The sequence below is a fragment of the Thamnophis elegans genome, chromosome 4 (genome assembly GCF_009769535.1).
Source record: "Thamnophis elegans isolate rThaEle1 chromosome 4, rThaEle1.pri, whole genome shotgun sequence".
In the NCBI taxonomy this organism is placed as follows: domain Eukaryota; kingdom Metazoa; phylum Chordata; class Lepidosauria; order Squamata; family Colubridae; genus Thamnophis; species Thamnophis elegans.
Genome location: NC_045544.1, coordinates 77,410,416 through 77,428,608, shown reverse-complemented (window position 1 = coordinate 77,428,608; position 18,193 = coordinate 77,410,416). Strand labels below are relative to the sequence as shown.

Here is an 18,193-nt window from a genome sequence, read left to right as displayed (position 1 = left end):
CCAGTTATATTGCTGGTGGTAATTATAAGCATTTGATAACGTATCAATCAGAGATAGCTGATATGAGCACAAGCTTATTCTGGATCTCACAATTCAGATGTTTGTAACTCCAGTGGCAAAGCAATAACTCTTTATATAATTATACCAATATAATATGTTGTGTAATTCCTTATAAGATAATATGCTAACATGGCTAGTAGCTTTCGTAGCAGTTGTATCACTGGTCAATTAGATGGCTTCAGTAGCTCTGAAAGCAAAATTGATAAGAACAAAAGGTTCCTAGTATAGCAGCCCTCGGTTTGTGACCAAAATTGAGCCCAATTCTGTTGGTAAGTGAGACATTTGTTAAGTGAATTTTGTCCCATTTTACAATATTTCTTGCCCCAGGTTGTTAAGCAAATCTCCAGAGATGTTAAGTTAGTAACATTGTTGTTTAAGTGAATCTAGCTTCCCCCCTGACTTTGCTTGTTAGAAAGTCACAAAAGGTGATCACGTGGCCCCAGGACACGTTGCTACTCGGAAGCTAGAGGTTTGTGTATTGGAAACGAAATACTTTTTTCACTGATTATCCTGGCTTGGCACTTCAAGGACTCACAGCTTGTTTATAGAGAGTAATAATAAGAAGAAGCAGAGCATATAGATGTTCCTTTGAAGTAGATTTTTAACCAGAGAAAGGTGAAATGTTATTGTGATGCTTAATTCTGCTAAAACCTTCTAAGCTAGAGTAGCAGTGTTTTGTCAGCTGGAAATCATGGCGCAATTTCAACACCAAGCATCTGAATTTTGATCACGTGACCATGAGGATGCTGCAACAGTTATAAGTGTGAAAATGGCCATAAATCAGTGCTGTTGTAGCTTTGAACAGTCACTAGATCAGTGTTTCTCAACCTTGGCAACTTGAAGATGTCTGGACTTCAACAGCGAATGCATTCGCTGGCTGGGGAATTCTGGGAGTTGAAGTCCAGACATCTTCAAGTTGCCAAGGTTGAGAAACACTGCAGTAGATGAACTGTTGCAAGTCCAGGACTACCTGTTAATATCACCTTTGTGAGTAAAGTTGAAAGTGAAGCAAAGATATACTTTACTGTTAAGTATACCTTTGGTTTTGTCATTCATTACTTGTATAGGTTAACTATTGCGTGACTAGCCTGTTGGTTAGGTGTGAACAGAAGGCAATCCTCTAGTTACTGGGAAACCATAGACCATAAGCATTAGGAAATATGCTTATGTCTGTTGACTGTAGAGATGCAAATGAAGATGGTTCTCATAGAAATTCTTTTCTAAGTTTGTCATGATAAGCTTGGTTAATTCTGTTTTCTTTGGCTCAAGAACAGGTACAGATGGAGAAGATGCCAGAGAAGTATAAATATTAAGCTTAGGAAGGTAATGACAAACTTAGAAAAGATGATGAAAAATAGAGAGAATTTTTTATGACAACAAATAACCTGAGAAACAGCGGGGGAATTGGGATGGCCATCTTCAAACCACATATTTAGAGATGTCAAGGGCATCAGGACTTTTATAACCCAACATTCATTCCTAGATCAAATATGAGTGATTGCTCCCTTGAGGTGATAAACAGCAAGCAGACATACCCACATTGGGCCCGGGGCCTATGGACTAGGATTATGATAAACAGGATTGTGAGATGACATAGATTAGTAGAATGTCCTTTGAAGAACTAAGAGATGTTACTAAGGATAAGAGTGCTGGCAAGTTATTTGTCCATGCAATTACAAGGAACCCAATTCAATGTCTCCTAACAAGAAGAGATGAAAGAAGTATTAACTGTTTTGCCTATTTTAATAGTGAGTATTAGAATGGATTTTTGCCCCTTGACATTTTGGTTTTCATAAAGATTTGTATTTTTTCCAAATGGCTTTATCTCTGACAGAATTGCAAATTTTCTGCATCATCATGTAATTGTTGATAAATAAGAATATCATTTTCTTTCCCCAGGTTAGCTTAATCTATGTGCAAATAAATCAGGGAGGCACAGAATGGTCATTCTGGAATAGTCATTCCTATACATCCCTATGATGGTTAATACCTGAAGCTTTCTGAGCCAGCTCCAAAGTGAGTAAGAAGTTCTGGCATTAATGGGTGAATTTTCAATTCAATTCAATGGCACTACTGCACCATTTATACTTGAGAGACCGCCTTCTGCCGATTACCTCCCTCCGACCGATAAGATCGCACAGACTGGGCCTCCTCCAAATCCCATCCGCCAGTCAATGTCGACTGGCGACTACACAGAGGAGAGCCTTTTCTGTTGCAGCTCCGACCCTGTGGAACGATCTCCCCGTCGAGATACGCACCCTCACCACAGTCCAGGCCTTCCGCGCAGCCCTTAAGACCTGGCTATCCCAACAGGCCTGGGGATAAGTCTCTAATTTGCCCCACCCGAGTGTTGGATGTTGAATGCAAGTTGTGTTTTTTACTACTTTATTTATTTTGTTCACATATTGTTTGTTTTGAATTGCACCCCCTCCCTAATGATTGTAAGCCGCCCTGAGTCCCCTCAGGGAAAAGGGCGGCCTATAAATCCAAATAAAATACGAAAAATACGAAATAAAATTATATGTGAGTCCCACCAAACTCCCTCTCTTCAAATCTTTAAAATTCAAGATCTGATTGTCAAAATATCAGCATTTTTTTAAAAAGTCAGCATCTAACAGAGATCTCCTTAACCAAAATCTAAGACTGGATACTTCTTGTCTAACAGAATAATATAGTGAGAAATGCCAGTTAGATTGATACAGGGAAGATGCGGATTTGGCCAGTATAAGGTGTTCCAGATTCCCACTATTTTTCGAGTCTAGCATCCATGGACTGCAAATTAAATGCAGAATAATCATCGTGCTTCCCCAACTCTAAACTCTGGACCTACCCTTTCAGCAAGTTTCATACAAACAGCTCTTCCATTAGCTTTCTCCCCTTTATCATAACACCATCCCCTGAGCTTGACACCATGCCAACTGGAGTCGTCAATACTTAGTCAGCTGCTAAACATTTGCAAATGATATGCAAACAGCCATTTCCCTTTTTTCCAGCAACCTCTGGTCCATGCATTTTTGCAAAAGATTATTGCACACAAGCAGTAGGGTACTTTGCTTTTTCTCATTTCCATTTCCAACCACTTTCACTTGAGAAAAAAAATGGTACTTCTGTATGGCCAGCAGGGAGAAAAGGTCTTTTTGCAAGGTCTATTCTGCAATATTGGGACTATAGAGAAAGGGAAACAGGGAAGATAGACTTCTGTGGATGACTTTGTAATTTGAAGATGGAAAGAATTAATTCGCAAAATAAAAGGCAAGCATTTTATTACAATCAAACTTAATATGTAAGTGTTGTTTTTCACATATGTGTACATGCACAATAGTTTTTATAAACCTACTAGTACTATGTACTTTATTTGACTGAGATGTCCCAGATTCAAGGGATTTTGATAGACATTCTTCTGAGCATCTTTTGAACCTTAAATAGATTTTATCATTAGAGTTACATTTTTTATTTAAATTATAATATCAAATGAAAATTTAGTAGGGAAATAGGGAAGGAAAAAAGAGAAGTGCACAATTAAGGAGAAAAAGAAAGAAAAACGACTTCCATGTTTTTTTTTCAATGCAGTAGCATAAAAAATAAAGTTGTTGCATCTCCATAGTCACATGATCAAAATCCTGGCACTTTGCAACTGGGGTTTATGGCAGTTTTGGGGCCATGTGATTGCTACTTGTAACTTTCCTAGCTGGCTTCTGACAAGTCAATGGGGGAAGCCAGACTCACTTAACAGCATGAGTTATTTAACGACTGCAATGATTTGCTTAACAATTGTGACAGAAATGTTATAAAGTGGGGTGCAACTGTCTTGGTTAGCAATGCAAATTTTGGGCTCAATTTTGGTTATAAGCTAAGGATTACCTGTATACTGATTATTACTTGCATTATGGCCTTACAGTATTGTCTTAAGAGAATCCAGTTTGTACTATTTGTCACTTATGATACAGGTTCCGTAGCCCATAAGCAAACAACCCCTCACCAAGGCAACAAACTAAACAGTTTAGATAGGCCTACAACTTAAAAGTCACATTTGTGCCAAAGAGTACTGATTATTTGATTACTTAGGGTTAATATCATTGGATAAGCTAAATTAAAACCTGGCTAGTAAAATTCATCTGCCTGAGAAATATCTGTACAGCCCATATTCTTTGGAATACTTTACTGCTTGGGATGAGGTTGGCCCTGACTTAGTAGCCCTTTGGAAGCCTTTAAAGACCTGGCTATTTTCCAAGAATGGCATCAGAGTCTGTGACACTTTGTTAACTTACTGCTAATGGGCTTGACCCATGGTATTCTTTTATGCCTTTTTACTATATGCTTTTCTTTTTTTTGTTGCTATTTGTATCTGGTATTTTAAGTGGTGTTAGCTGCCCAGATTCACTATTGCAAGAGGATTGGCCCTACAAATGAAATAAAATCAATTAATAAGTCAGTCAGTCAATCAATCGATCAATCAAATTCTTGGTCCTTCCCATCCCATCCCATCCATTTCTAGCTGAATGTCTTGGGTGCTTCTGCTCCATTTTGAAGTCTTGCCATGGTTTGGATCCCTGCCAACCTTCAGGATTATTAGCAGGTATCTTCTATAGTGCAACACAAGGTATTGTTTGCATTTTCTACAGCTGTTTTATAGCCAAAATGGCCTGGTCAAGACTCTAACCACACTGGTTAGGCTTTCTGGCACTTGGTAGTGCCAGCATATCTGGGAAGAAATAATCTCAATTTCTCTTCTGCCTATTATTACCATTCTTATCGTTCCCGAGAACTAAAAATCACTAACAGAGAAAAAGGAGAAGAGACCTGAATATAAATTATATTCATTTATTGAGTGCTTATTTTGTATCCTATGACTATCACATGAATGTTATAGGTTATGATGATTATATTTTATGATTATGTTCATGATTTATCACTTGTTGTTTGTATGTACACTGAGAGCTGATGCTCGGAGACAAATTCCTTGTGTGTCCAATCATGCTTGGCCAATAAAGAATTCTATATGGGCCACTAGGGATGTGGGGGGGGGGGGGGAAGAAGCAATATTATAAGTGCAACAATCCAACTGCATATTACTTTGAATATAGTGCTTCTGTTTTCTTGGCAAAGAAATTGGACTGGGAGATAGACATCACAGATAGATTTTTCTCTGTATGTAAGTCTGGAGTCTCCATCTCATTCTCATTAATGTTATTGCTTCACTTTAAATCTGGAAGCCATCCCAGAATCAGAACAGCAAACAGTTTAAATCAGGATTCACCTTGATCAGCAAACCAATGCATTAAAATAACCATCCAACTCTACCATCAAACAGGTATGGTGTGGATGCTTTATCTGCCATCTTACTCCAATCTATTTCATTTCTTTCCAAGCTCCAGCTCAGAACCAGTCTTTTCAGCAAGGAAGTGATAAGTTACACAGAACAATTTTTGGCTAATAGGGGGTTCTGAAGCTAGAGCTCACAGATTGATTTTTAGGGGTCTATGAACTTAAATGGGAAAAAATACAACTTTGGCTTTTAGCTGAAGTTGGTTTTTCCTTTAATAATATATTTAAGCAACAAGGTAATCTATAATCCTGGACTCTAAAAATGATTATTAACTTTGATATAGCTCATTGTCTAAGATCATTTTATCCTAGAATGATTTCATCATTTATTTATTTCATGAATAAAGAACACACTACTATATTATCTATTTATTATTTTAAAATATTTTGCTAACTTTATTAGAGCATAATTGGATTTTTTAAAATAAAGTCTATCACTAAATATTTATTTCATGCACTTTAGTGCAGTTTTCTGAGAAGGGTTCCATTGACTCTTCATACCCCCTGGATGAGCTAGGCTTGCACCACTCTGGCCAAGAATTTGGAGATGCAGGCTCAGCATAAACAGAAGAAGCCAACTAGGAAATGACAACATCAAACCATCAGTACAACAAGAAGGAATTTGAGGAGCCAGTATGAGAAGATGTTCCCCTCCTAGACCTTTCAAAAGAATCTTTCAAAACATCATCATCATCTACAATCAGATACAGGTCCCAAGCTGGCCTCCCCATCCTTTTGCACTGCCAACCCAAGTTTTCATCACACAATCACTGCAGAGAGAAGAGCAGGCAAGAAGGCACTGCCGCATAGCTAAACTGAGCCGGCTGACTCTGAAGCAAATTTCAAATTAGGGGTGGTGTTGGTTGGGACTGATATAACTTTAAGCACAGCTTTCTATCTTAGAAAACTCAAGGCAACTAACTCCTCCTAGTTAGGCCCTCCAGGAGTGTTACTCGCTAATTTGGCAATCACTCAGGTCAGCTTCCAGCTACACAGACTAAGAGTCACAGATAGTAATCCCGGTGGAAAGATCATCCTCACACCTACATAAAACACCGGGAGCGCACCTTTCACGAAAGGACTGATTGGAGCTGCAATATTCAGTTCACCGTACAGATCCAGAGTCTTAATTTAGGGCGGAAGGCGCGTCCGCAATCTCGGTCACCCGGCTATAAGACAGTAATAGGGTGACGATCAGCGGAACGACCAACTCTGGCCAGCTCTCCCCATGGGGTGGCTACCAAGATTGTCCTGAGGCCAGTCCTGGAGAAAAGCGGAAGCTTTTGCTGCTCAATCAGGGAAGGGCACTTGGCACAGGCAGTATCTCAAGGCCTTGCAGCAAAGAAAGAAAGAGCGGAGCAAAGAAAGCGCTGGAATCTGTAACTGCGCCCCCCATCCCCTCCAGAGCCCAGAATAAAAATAAGACTTAATCGGATTGTGTAGAAGGGCCGTTCACTGGAATCTACTTACCGCCGGCTTCCGCAAGGCCACAATTCTGCTTCTCGGAACCCCTCCCTACGCCCAGCACATCGCCTCCGAATTTAAGCACAGCAGCTGCCCTTCCAAGTTCCGGGCTACGAAGGTGGGGTTTAGCTGGCTGAATGTGCGGGCGGGTCCATCGGAGCTTGGGCTGCGGGGGGCGGGGTATTTAAAGGCACAGCCACTGTGTCGGGTTGGAGAATTCACGCGGAATGCATCAGCTCTTCTCTGCTGCAAAAATTGGTGTCGGATAGTACGAGACGAGACGTCCCGGCTCCTTTCGTCATACAACCCGTAAATCGTCAGATACCGATTGATCTTGGACCACATTCGTTGTAGGTGATAGAAGGGGTGGTGGGGGCGATGAAACGATGCTGCAAATATAGGGTTGGAGTCAACGTGGCCGAAGGGTTGAGATCGGTAACCCTTCGTACATAGATGAACAATGGACAACGTTTGGATTTTATTCCCCCTACCAAATCCTTACCCACCCACCCCTCAGAGGAGGATGTCTTTGTTTTTTTAAAGTGTGGCAAGCTTGCTTTAGCACTTCCGCTACGACTGGCATACAGGTGTGTTTTCTGCTTCAGAATAGAGAGAATTCATCCTCCTAATCATCAGCAATAGTGGTGGGGAATCACAAAAGAAGGGGGCTGGGTTGTACATTGCCAGCTCTGATTCAGGGCAACTAAGGGTGGAACTGCATCCAGACCAATATATTCCTTACAGGCAGGTGTACCACTCTCATTCAAAGGAGGACAAATAGACAGCCAACTCCCTTCTAGCCAAATGTTTCATTGTTTGCTTGCACATACATTCATTTTCCTTTGGGTGTGTCTATGATGTGATATGAATACTGTTCAAAAGTCATTGAGCCATGCAATGCTTAAATACTTTGGGCAGAAGCAATTTTGAAAAGACGGCTATATCTTTTTTAATTACTTTTTTTGATACAATAAAAGTATACCAAACAAAAAGAAGAAAAAGAGGGTTAAATTATGGGAAAAAGAAAACATACCTTCTGCCTTTCTATCAAATAGGTGCTACTTATCACCTATAAAGCCCTTCATGGTAGTGGGCCTGGGTACTTGAGAGACCGCCTACTGCCAATTACCTCCACTAGACCAATATCGATTAGGCCTCCTCCGAATTCCATCTTCCAGCCAGGGCAGACTGGCAACTACCCGGAGGAGAGCCTTCTCGGTGGCTGCTCCGACCCTTTGGAATGAACTCCCCGTGGAGATTCGGACCCTCACCACCCTCCAGTCCTTCCGTGCCGCTTTAAAGATCTGGCTGTCCCGGCTGGCCTGGGGTTAAGATTGTAGCCCCACCCGAACTGTGTGACTGTTGTGCTCTTTTTTTAACATGTTGTATTGTCTACTGTTTGTCTCCCCCGCCCTTTTTGAATTGTGAGCCACCCTGAGTCCCCCCAGGGAAAAGGGCGGCATACAAATAAAGGAAACTAAAAAAAAAAAAATAGCTACCATCTTATATTCCGCCCCCTGTCCTCTTTAACTATTTTTAATGTTCAAATCAGAAAATCACTTATTCAATCTTTTCTTCTTTCAACAAAATGCCTATATAAAGTTTCCAGTCTTTCCAGAAAGTATTTGTCATGTTTTCCTTGACCAAGTTCAGTGTCATCATTTCTGAAACTTCATTTTATACTCCAGTCTTCCAGTGTGGGTCAAAGACTCCTATATCAGTTTCCTTTGATATAGGATACTGCTCCAGGTATACAAAGTATATGATCCAATGTGACCCTGGGCACAGTCTCAAGTTTTCTATTCTTTTATACCTATTTTGGCTCTTATTGAAATGGAAATTTTTGGTTATGAACCTTGTTCCTGCTTATTAACCATGTTCATGCTTATTAATATTAACTTATTAAGCAAATGCAACACTTGACTGATTTTATCTGGACTGAAACTAATCAAAGGATAATAAGCAAACACAAGTATTTTCATGGGAGATAATGAATGCTAGGGCTATGGCTAGATTGGGCATGTCAAAAAGAAACCTAGAAGAATGTAGACGTGGTACATCTACCTCTGATAGACATGTCCATAAAGTCACCAGATTAGCTTGATTTAAAGGAAACTTTACCTTTTATCTTGCTTTTGGGATGACTACACTAGTCTCCTTGCTTTTCTATTGTCCTCCTCAGGAGAATTTGCAAATTATGTGTTATTGCTATGGTATGTACCAAATGTCCATATGTGTATCTTCATTGGGTTGAAAAAAAAAGTAAAGGAAGTCTGTTTTGTCAGATATGGAAAGCTGGTGCCTGCAGATGGTTTGTCTGTGAACTGTCATTTTACATATCCAAGGGTGGTGAGAACAGCTGCTTAGTTACATGATTAGGAAAATAAACCCTGAGGAATGTAGTCGAATGAGGTTGGACTGGAAACTATACTGCCCTATTTGTTTAAGCTCACCCAAAGCTTAAGTCCTTAAAATATATTCAGTATATAAATTACAAAACAAATCAGACATGGCAGCCACTCATTTTTAGATCTATGCTTCAAAATCCTGCTGCTTTTAATGAAGCTAAAACCCCTGGTAGTATCACAAAGCACCACCCATATATATGTGATATGGAGACTATAGAAAAACCATAAAAGTACATGCATTAGTGTTGTTCATGATTTAATTATGGATGGGTTGACAGACTTGGCATGTAACCCTGAGACTTGGCTGGATGAAGGGTGGTGGGTTGCATTACTGTATGTGAATGCATACTGCCGTATGACTATATTGTTTCTTAAGAGAGTTGGAAGGGACCTTGAAGGTCTTCTAGTCCAACCCTCTGCTCAAGCAGAAAACTCCATTGCTTGAACCATTCAGACAAATGGTTGTCCAATCTCTTCTTTAAAACCTCCATTGTTGGAGCCAAAATACTTTTAACAGCAACAGTGCATATCTAAAAATATGATTACCTTTGAAAATAAAGTTCACTGACAATACTTGGCTTACGTACAATTAACTGAGGACAACTCAATGTGAATAAGCAAAGGATTCCAAAACATCACAATTCCATTGTTTCATGTGAAATTGGAGAAAGGGCTTTGTAGCTACACAATCTGGCATTTAGATCTTTGGACACTAAATAAAAAGAATAATCTTGTGTGAACTGAAAGAAGTTCCGATACCTCATGAATCCTATTACCTGCTTTTGAAAATTTATCCTAATGTATGAAGATGAAGCAATGTTTTTCAATATGATCTACAGAAAATTTAATAAGGATATCTGAAAATCAATTCTATATTTACATTACATGGCTACTACATAAATCTTTTTCTTTTAAGTAGTTTTCCCCATTTTTCTTTTTACTTTTATTTCAGTCACCACCAATGTATGAAGTTATTTTTTCATGGTGTAACAATTACTGTCTCTTTTTTTTACTGCTAGTGTTGTAGCTGTTTGCATCACAGTTTTTGTTTCTTTAAGTGTCCCATGTACATACAGAACATTGGGCTGTGTAACTACTGACTCCAGCTATGTTATATGAATTCCATCGCAGGATATTTGGTTTTGGCTTTTTTTTGCTGGGGTGCGGGGAGCGCAGCACAGCATATTTGGTTCATTAAAAGGACAGTGGGATAATATGACATAAGTTGTAATTAACTTATTAGCACTCAATAATTAATCATTAATAACTGTTCAGTTGTTAGGGTGACGGTGGTTCGTGTAGCAGGGTTTGGGAAAGCTATCAATGCTGCTCGAGTGGATTTAAACTCAACAAAAGACAGACTTTGTGCGCATGAGACACGCGTCTCCGCATTTGGCGGTTTTCCGGGCGGCCAGCAGCTCCTCGCGAGTCCAAGGAGAAGGCGACGGGGCCATCCATCCAAGCGCAGCCCCGAACGGTAGACTATTCCCGGCGCCTTTAAGAGTCTCCTCTGCGAGGGAGAAACCCCGTGGCCTCCTCGGGAATCTCGGCCCCGCTTTGAGTCAGGCTTCAGCTATGTTGACTGCGGCAGTCCGGCGGGCCACTGCCACACCCAGAGAAACCGGGGAGGGCAACGGGGCGGGCAAATCTATAGAGTCCCGGAGCCAGATTTGTGCCTTTGTTTCTTCTAACAATGCCGGCACTGAGATACTTCAAGTAGTAGGTCAGTGCGAAGCGCCTTTCTCTCTGCCACTCTTTCAGAACTTCGTTGCACTCCAAGGGGTGACAGAATCTGAAGTTTCAGGCGAATTCCAGCTTTTCACTTAAAAAGTTTCCTGCCTCGTTAGTATCGCCTCAGAGTGTGATTGAAGAGCGAAACTTCCTCTGAGCCACTCAGCAAGTTCCGATTCGGCCAATAAGGAACAAACGGGCTCCAAATCTCGGCCGTGAGTGTAACAACGCTCATCTACACCAGCTTGTAACTCTCGGGCTCCCTCTGTCGGCACGAACGGCCCTCTGATTACCCACAATTGCAGCATCAACTCGATACTTTGAAAAGGACAGATTTTATGTAGTTCGGATGTAGTCTGAATTCGGACCTTGGAAACACATACCAGAAAAATATCCACTCCAGAACCGCACAAGCATCTGCAAGGGGTGTGCAGGCAAACAAACCTAGGTAATGTCCCATCTAAATAAAGGGGTATTGTGTTTGGGCTAAAAAAAAAAATCCTGATGGCCACTGGATGGCAGCAAAGAGGTGGAGAAAACTTAAATATTGGCATCATTAATCCTTGAGTTTAGCAGCTCGGATATGATACCTCTAATTCTAGATTGTGTTGCCCTAAGGGTAATCATATGAAGGTAGCAAGCTCATCACCATGAATACAGGGCAACAGCTGTCTCCCTGTTCTCTCTATAGCTGGTATTTAAAATATACCGCTTGTCTCTTGGGCGGAGCACTGAGACACCAACCGATCTTGCTGGCATCACTAAGCTAATTGTGATTGATCTCAAAAAATGCTAAGCAGCATTTGATCAGGTTAATACTTGTATGAGAGTCTACAAAAAGAAGTCCAAGTCTACTAAAAATTCCATGTTCATGTTTTCACCAAAATTAATTTTGATTTAGGATTTTTTTCTTACCTTGGTTGAAGAGTCATCAACTAGGAGCTACTGAGGCCTAATGTTCCATGTATTTGTTCTAAAGTCATCTAAATTGGTATCTATCATATTTAACAGATCATTTGTTCAATTCTCCAGAGCATAAGGATTGTGAAAAGAAGTGAGAATGCCTTAAATAAGAGCCAGATATCCCTTTCTCCAACCTTGGTTCTCACCAGGGTCAAAAGATGGATGCAGCTCTCCTTGATGGCCCCTCTGCAAGCCAGAATACACGGAGAAAAAATATGGGGACTTGGGGACAAAAAGAGGGAGCAATTCTTCACCGTCTGTCTTATTGCAAAGAATGATTTTTTTTTAAAAAAACACATTTCTTTGCATCTGAGTTTATATGGGAAAATTGGAATGAGTAGTTGTAAACCTGTTGTTATTTTTGCTCCTTACTCTTGCTTTGTGTTTACCTTAGAATAGGGCTATGTACAATCTCCCACCTCCCCAGTGCAGCTGTCTTTTCATCCCGAGGATCTCTTTTTCAGTGTTTTTGCTTCCAGTAAAGATGAATTCATTTCATTGCCATCTCATTCAGATCCAGTTGGCAGCGAGATTAGGAAGCAACAGACAGCAATGGTAAAGCATCAAAAGAGTGTTGTGTTCATACAGTAGCTGGCAGACATCCAGAGCCTTTTAGCCCATAAAAGACTTGCCTCCCTTACCCGTACTTTCAAGTCAAGAGCCTATTTGGCCTGTGTTGGTTTTGTCCCAAGCTGGGATTTACATAGTTGTCAAGTAATAAGAGATCTACATTAGCTTTCAGTTGTGTAGAAAGGGCAAATGTTTGGGGATATGGACTTTAGCATTTTGGAGAAAGCAGATAGAACCTCGAAGCCATGCTTAGAAAAACATATTCTGTATTTACTTTGTATTAGCAAATAGTTTTTCTTCCATGCCCATCACTCCATTGCAGTATGAAAAGGAGGAATATTTTTTTCCCCCAAGGATTCCCTCCCCCCCCCCTTTGTATTTTAAATTGCAGAAAAGCTATCTCAGGATGTATTGCCTAGAGAGACAAAATATAAAATGTGCTTTAGTTTGAGTACATTTCATTTAAGAGAATGACAAATTGGCATTCCTTTTTTCTAGGAAACGCACTGCTAGCTGTTTCTTCTCTCTCTCTCCAACTGTATGAAAATGTTTGCAAAAACATTAGAGAAATGTTTAGTGTAGCACCAGAGAGAGCTTGGTGATGGGAAATCCACCTCATAGTGAGATTCTTCTTTTCAATGTTGAATCAGTGTTATGGTGGCAGTATGGAGGGAAATGCAAATCCCAGTAGTCTGCTAACATAAAAGTGTTTCTTCCTCATTAAAGTAAATGCTGCCAGAGTCACTTTCAAGAGTGAGATGGGCAACATATAAGTAATAATAAACCATTCCCATACATTCTAACCTTATTTGTTTGTTGTATGCTGCTTTTCAAACAGTGGTCAATCTTGTGTCTTCCCTCCAACCAGTGGTGCAATTCAGCTGGTTCTATGCAGTTCATGCAAACTGGTAGCAGTGTGGCAGGAGGCTCCACCCACCCGCCCGGATGTCATCACTTCCCATTTTTTATGCTCTATGCATGCGCAGAAGGTCCTGCGCATGCACGGAAGTGGCGCATGAACTCACCTTTGCGAACCGGTAGTGAAGGTACATTGATTTCACCCCTGCCTCCAACCCACTTTTAGGTAGCATATGTATATATACACACAGACACAAACATCATGGAAATATGATAAGTTCCTCTTTTTTCTCCTTTTTTACACAAATATGTACAGGGTATTTATACACATCTCTACACAAAGTGCCAGTTAGAAAAGAGCTCCCCGCAGCAGAGGGACACCAATGATCTGCACCCAATCCCCACCAGCAGAAGCCAGCCTTGCACTGCAGCTGTATAGACACAGATGTCAGATCTCTCTCCATGTTCCCAGATGGAAGCCGTGGGGTTGATGCAGATACAGCCTTGGTGACTGGGCTTTTAGGAATATGGTGCCAAGGGACCAGGACAGGAAACTCTGGCATGGAACACATACTATTTCTAGACAGCATTGAAGAAACATCTGGGAACAAACGCTTAAAATAAAATCCTATGTGCGACTTCAGCAGCAGAGTGGCTGTTGCACCAAAGTGGCCATGACAGCAGGGGAAGAAGGAGAGGGGCTCATGCTCCTCTACCCCTCCCTACCAACATCTAGGAAAGCTCCAGAAAAGAAACCCCACCTGTGGTCCAGCTTCCAAGGGGTGAAAGGGGTTCCTCAAACTTTCATCTCTCTTCCTTTAAGGGAAATGGGAAGTCCAGCTCTTTCTCCGACTCAAAGGGCTTCTCAGTTGGGATTCTTGACCTCAGGTAGCTTACCCAGTTTTGACTCAGCCTAATCCTCAGTACTTGTCCTTGAGAACCCTGATTTACCAAGTAGGCAAGTTTCCATATTCTTGTTCCCCACCTGGCTATCTCACCTCGATAAAAAGCTTCAAGCCCCTCTGGCTGAAAGACCAAAGCAAGTTAATTTACACCCACTTCCACTGAAACAATGGATAAGGCCTCTGCCTCTAGGTAACGTCAGCAGCATTCTGCAAGTACTGATTCTGGCAGGCAAAGGCCAGAATTGTGCAGAGGACAGAAGGCAAAACATTTAAGACCGCTTAGTAGCAAAGTACGTCCTCCTGTCTAGGCTTCATTCAGGAAAGGGATTCGGCTCAAGAGAGTTGGTTTGCCTTAGCCAAGATGCCAGGCAGTCCAGAGGTGAAAGGGGAAAACAACAGCTTCTTTGCCTCCCCATAAAGTCCATCTGAAAAAGCAGGGTCTCTATCTGCAAATTCTGATCTCTCTATGCTTCCTCTCTATTCTAACTAGATTAATTTAAAGTGCCCTCAGAAAAAAGACCACTTTTGAAGGAAAAGGCCCAGCAGCTGAATTCCCACCTGGGGAAGCAGGTCCAGAGACGGCAACCCTTGAGTTGGAAGGCGGCTCCATAGAGTTCCATGCAAGGCTGTGGGATCAGTAGAGCAGCTGAGCTGCCTCTTATGGAATAAACAGGCAACCTCATGCAAGGGTCCGAGGTGCAAATGGATGAGCTGGGAAACCTTACGATCTTGGGGATTCCGTGGAAACCTTTTCTGGTTACAAATTTAGAAAACCAACCCTTCTCTTCCTCCCCCTTCTGGGAAATTAGGACAAGAGAGCAGGGTTTTAGTCAATTTTGAAGGTAAAACAAATGTGCAAAAGTTGCTGCAGAACCCAAACTACTGTGCCTTCAGGGTGGAAGTGGTGGAAGAGATACTTGGAGGGGCGGCTTTTCCTGCTGAGCCTCCTCCAGGCAAATCCCCCGGCCCTTTTCTCACCCTGAAACAGGCACTCCCCCTGCTCCCCGGGGAGCTACAGGGAGTTGTTCATTGATACCTGCTGTTAGACAACATTCTCCAATTGTGGCCTTCATTGGGTTGTGTTCATGGCAGCAGATGGCCTCTTCCATTCAATTCCACTTGCTCTTGATAGCTTATTTACAGCCCGCCTTGGAGAGAACAAGTGACCAAGACCAAGGTTATCGTAGGGTTGCATCTTGGCCATCTGAGATAAGATGCTTGCTGATGCACAAGCAAGTAGGAAATTTATACACAATTAAAAACAGCTCCGCTTGGCTGGAACCACTGGTTCCTGCCAGGTTCAAAGCCACCGATAATCTTAGCTTAGAAATTCAGTACCTTGATTAAAGCTCAGTCCTCATTGGAATCTAATTCATTATTAGTGTCTGAGACTCTAGAGTTCTAGAGAAGGGTAGCAGTCCAGGGCAGGATGAGCTGTCTGCCAGAATAGATCCTTGCCATTAGAATCTTCTGATGTCCTTGCTTCAGTTCCTCTCCTTGAGACCATGAAGTAGCAAAGTCATTCCTTTGACTCCATCTTGGACTTGTAGGGCTTCAGAAAGTGGGAACGGCAGGTAGCTTATCAGAGACTTTCTGCTCCTACTCTCGGTGGGGCGTCAGGAGAAGGAGGAGGAGGAGGAGGGGGAGAGGGAGAAGGAGAAATGATAGGAAAGACAGAGAATGAAAGTCAAATGGTTTCGCCCCACCCTGGAATGAGCAATAATGCAACAGCCAAGTGAATGGGAGGTGTTTATGGTTGGTGCTGAGCATGTGCTGCTCCTCTTCCCCTTGGACTTTCCTTCTATTGCTCATTCACACATACATATACATACAGTGCACAGCAGCCGTGTCAACTCTCAGGACTCCCCTGCCCCCTCGTGCTTTCCCACAATCCCTAATGATGGACTTCATTTTCTATCAGGCTGTCCTCACACGATTGGAAATCTGTGTCATTAATGCCATTGGGGTTGATGAGATCCTCGTCCTGGGACCTCTGTTCTTCGGACTCAGCTGTGTCACCGTCTGGTGGAGAATCCTGTAGCACCTGGGCAATGTATTTCTGTGGAGTGGACAGAAAAGGGGAAGAGGGAAGGACCCGTTAGCTTTCTGCCTGTATGGGAAACCTGGAAGCAAACTATGATGGCTGTGCCATGCAGATGGAAGCTTGAGAGCAATCATGCTGGCATCAAAAAGAACCCCACATAATGTTGTTTTTTTCTTTAGCATGGGAGGGAGGGGGAAGGATTTATGTTATAAATGCTAGATGATATTTGCAATTGTGCCTGAGATGTCACACTTGACTTCTCATTAAGGATTACCTCACTTTTCTTTAAATATGACCACAACTCAAGGCTGAGGAATCTGTGGCTCTCCAGGTATGGTTGAACTACAATTCCCAACAACTACACACCCTGCCCCCAAGCATTGCAAAACATAAAGGATACTGGGAGCTCTAGTTTAATTAACATCCGGAGGGTCACAAATTCTCTTCGGAATAGTAAGTAGTAAGAAATAGCTACATGACAACTCCACTGCTTGCTCTTGCCTTGTGGTTTTATATCAAGGCCTTTTGCTTTTGGTCCTTCTTTTAAGCAAATCAATATAAAACCCCACCAAAATAGGAAGTATTTGCAATGCCTCTACTTATTTAGAAAGGAACCTTCATCAAAAGTAGGAACATCTTCACATTTTGATATTGGGGCAGCCATTCAAACCTTGCTTCATTTGCAATGGTTTCATCTGCTTCTGCAACATCTCCTAGTTCCTTATCAATGAAACTTCATGCCCCTGATTCTCAACAGGCAACAGCAAAGAGAGAGAAGTATCCTGTCCTATGGCAGTAATAGGTCTAACGGAACACTTTTCAAGTCAAAGGGTGATGCAAGCTGTTTTTCCTTCGCTTTTAGAACTGGGAAACTGACAAGTACAGAAGCTCTGTATATTTACTAGAGTTCACCCGGGGTTCTGGATCAGCATGGAAGATTTGAAAGGGTTTTACAAAACAAATAATATGAAAAAAATGGATGATGATGGAAATGATCACAGTTACAGTAATCTCCTCTCTGTTTTTCTTATGTTTAGTAAACCACAATCATCTATTTCAAGTTACATGAAATAAAGCTGCTATTTGGAAGATTTTTCTAAGCTTTTGGGAGCCACATTAGAAGACGTATATAATACTCTCCATGGCATGACTGCAACCCTTCACATTCCCACAGTTTTTGTTCTGGAAAATTCAGGCATCTGGGGCACAGGGAAGGAGCAAACCATAAAGCCTCAAATGAATCCATGTTCTCATTCCACTTAAAACCACTTTGCACTGGGGAATGATGGCCTCAGCTCTTTCTGCAGCACTTAGAGCACATGCCAATGTGTTAGAGCCACAAAGCAAAAGAGAAAGGGGGGCACTGACCAGTCTACCTTCACTGTCCAGCTGAGAGACAAAAGCCCGGAAGTGAACAAACAGCACCGGGAAGGGGGCAAAAACTGAGGTTTGCGAGTCCATCATTTCAGACAGGGCTAGTAACAAAGTCTGTTTCCTGCCCATGCTCCTTTGATGCTGCCTGCGTGTAGCCAACCAGGGGGGAGCTTGAAAAGTAATCTGTAAATGCCTCTCCCTCCTCCCCAAAGTCAGACATAAGAGGACACAGAACATCTGGCGAGGCAGAGGGCAAGCGGAGGAGCTGGAGACTCACAGCTGATTTAGGGGCCGGAGGTTGACTGGCAGCAGGCCGCCCATTCTCTCTTCCATCCACAGCATCGGCCTCTGTGTGGTCAATCTGGAAGACAACAGCATGCCATGAAACAACAGCAAACCCAGTTCTCATTTCTCAAGTCTGTAGTCGGAAGATTGGATACATGCGACTGTCTTTAAATGAGTTGTGTGAGTGTGTCCTCAAGGGCCAGGGC

General features: G+C 41.9%; 2 protein-coding genes across 3 annotated transcripts in view; both read right to left on the bottom strand.

Annotated features, from left to right (window-relative positions):
• CAPN11 (calpain 11) overlaps positions 1 to 6,973 on the bottom strand; it is a 47,424-nt gene extending 40,451 nt beyond the window's left edge. The window contains exon 1 of the mRNA XM_032216502.1: positions 6,856 to 6,973. The gene's annotated coding sequence lies outside the window, so the exon portion shown is untranslated. The remainder of the gene's footprint in view (positions 1 to 6,855) is intronic.
• Positions 6,974 to 13,639: 6,666 nt separating this feature from the next.
• The window catches only part of TMEM63B (transmembrane protein 63B), an 86,758-nt gene continuing 82,204 nt past the window's right edge, over positions 13,640 to 18,193 (bottom strand). For both annotated transcript variants that reach the window (XM_032217092.1, XM_032217091.1), the window contains 2 exons: positions 17,980 to 18,063; positions 13,640 to 16,343 (listed from right to left, as the gene is read on the bottom strand). In XM_032217092.1, coding sequence (XP_032072983.1) covers positions 16,179 to 16,343; positions 17,980 to 18,063 — 249 coding nt within the window. In that variant the 3' untranslated portion in view covers positions 13,640 to 16,178. The remainder of the gene's footprint in view (positions 16,344 to 17,979; positions 18,064 to 18,193) is intronic.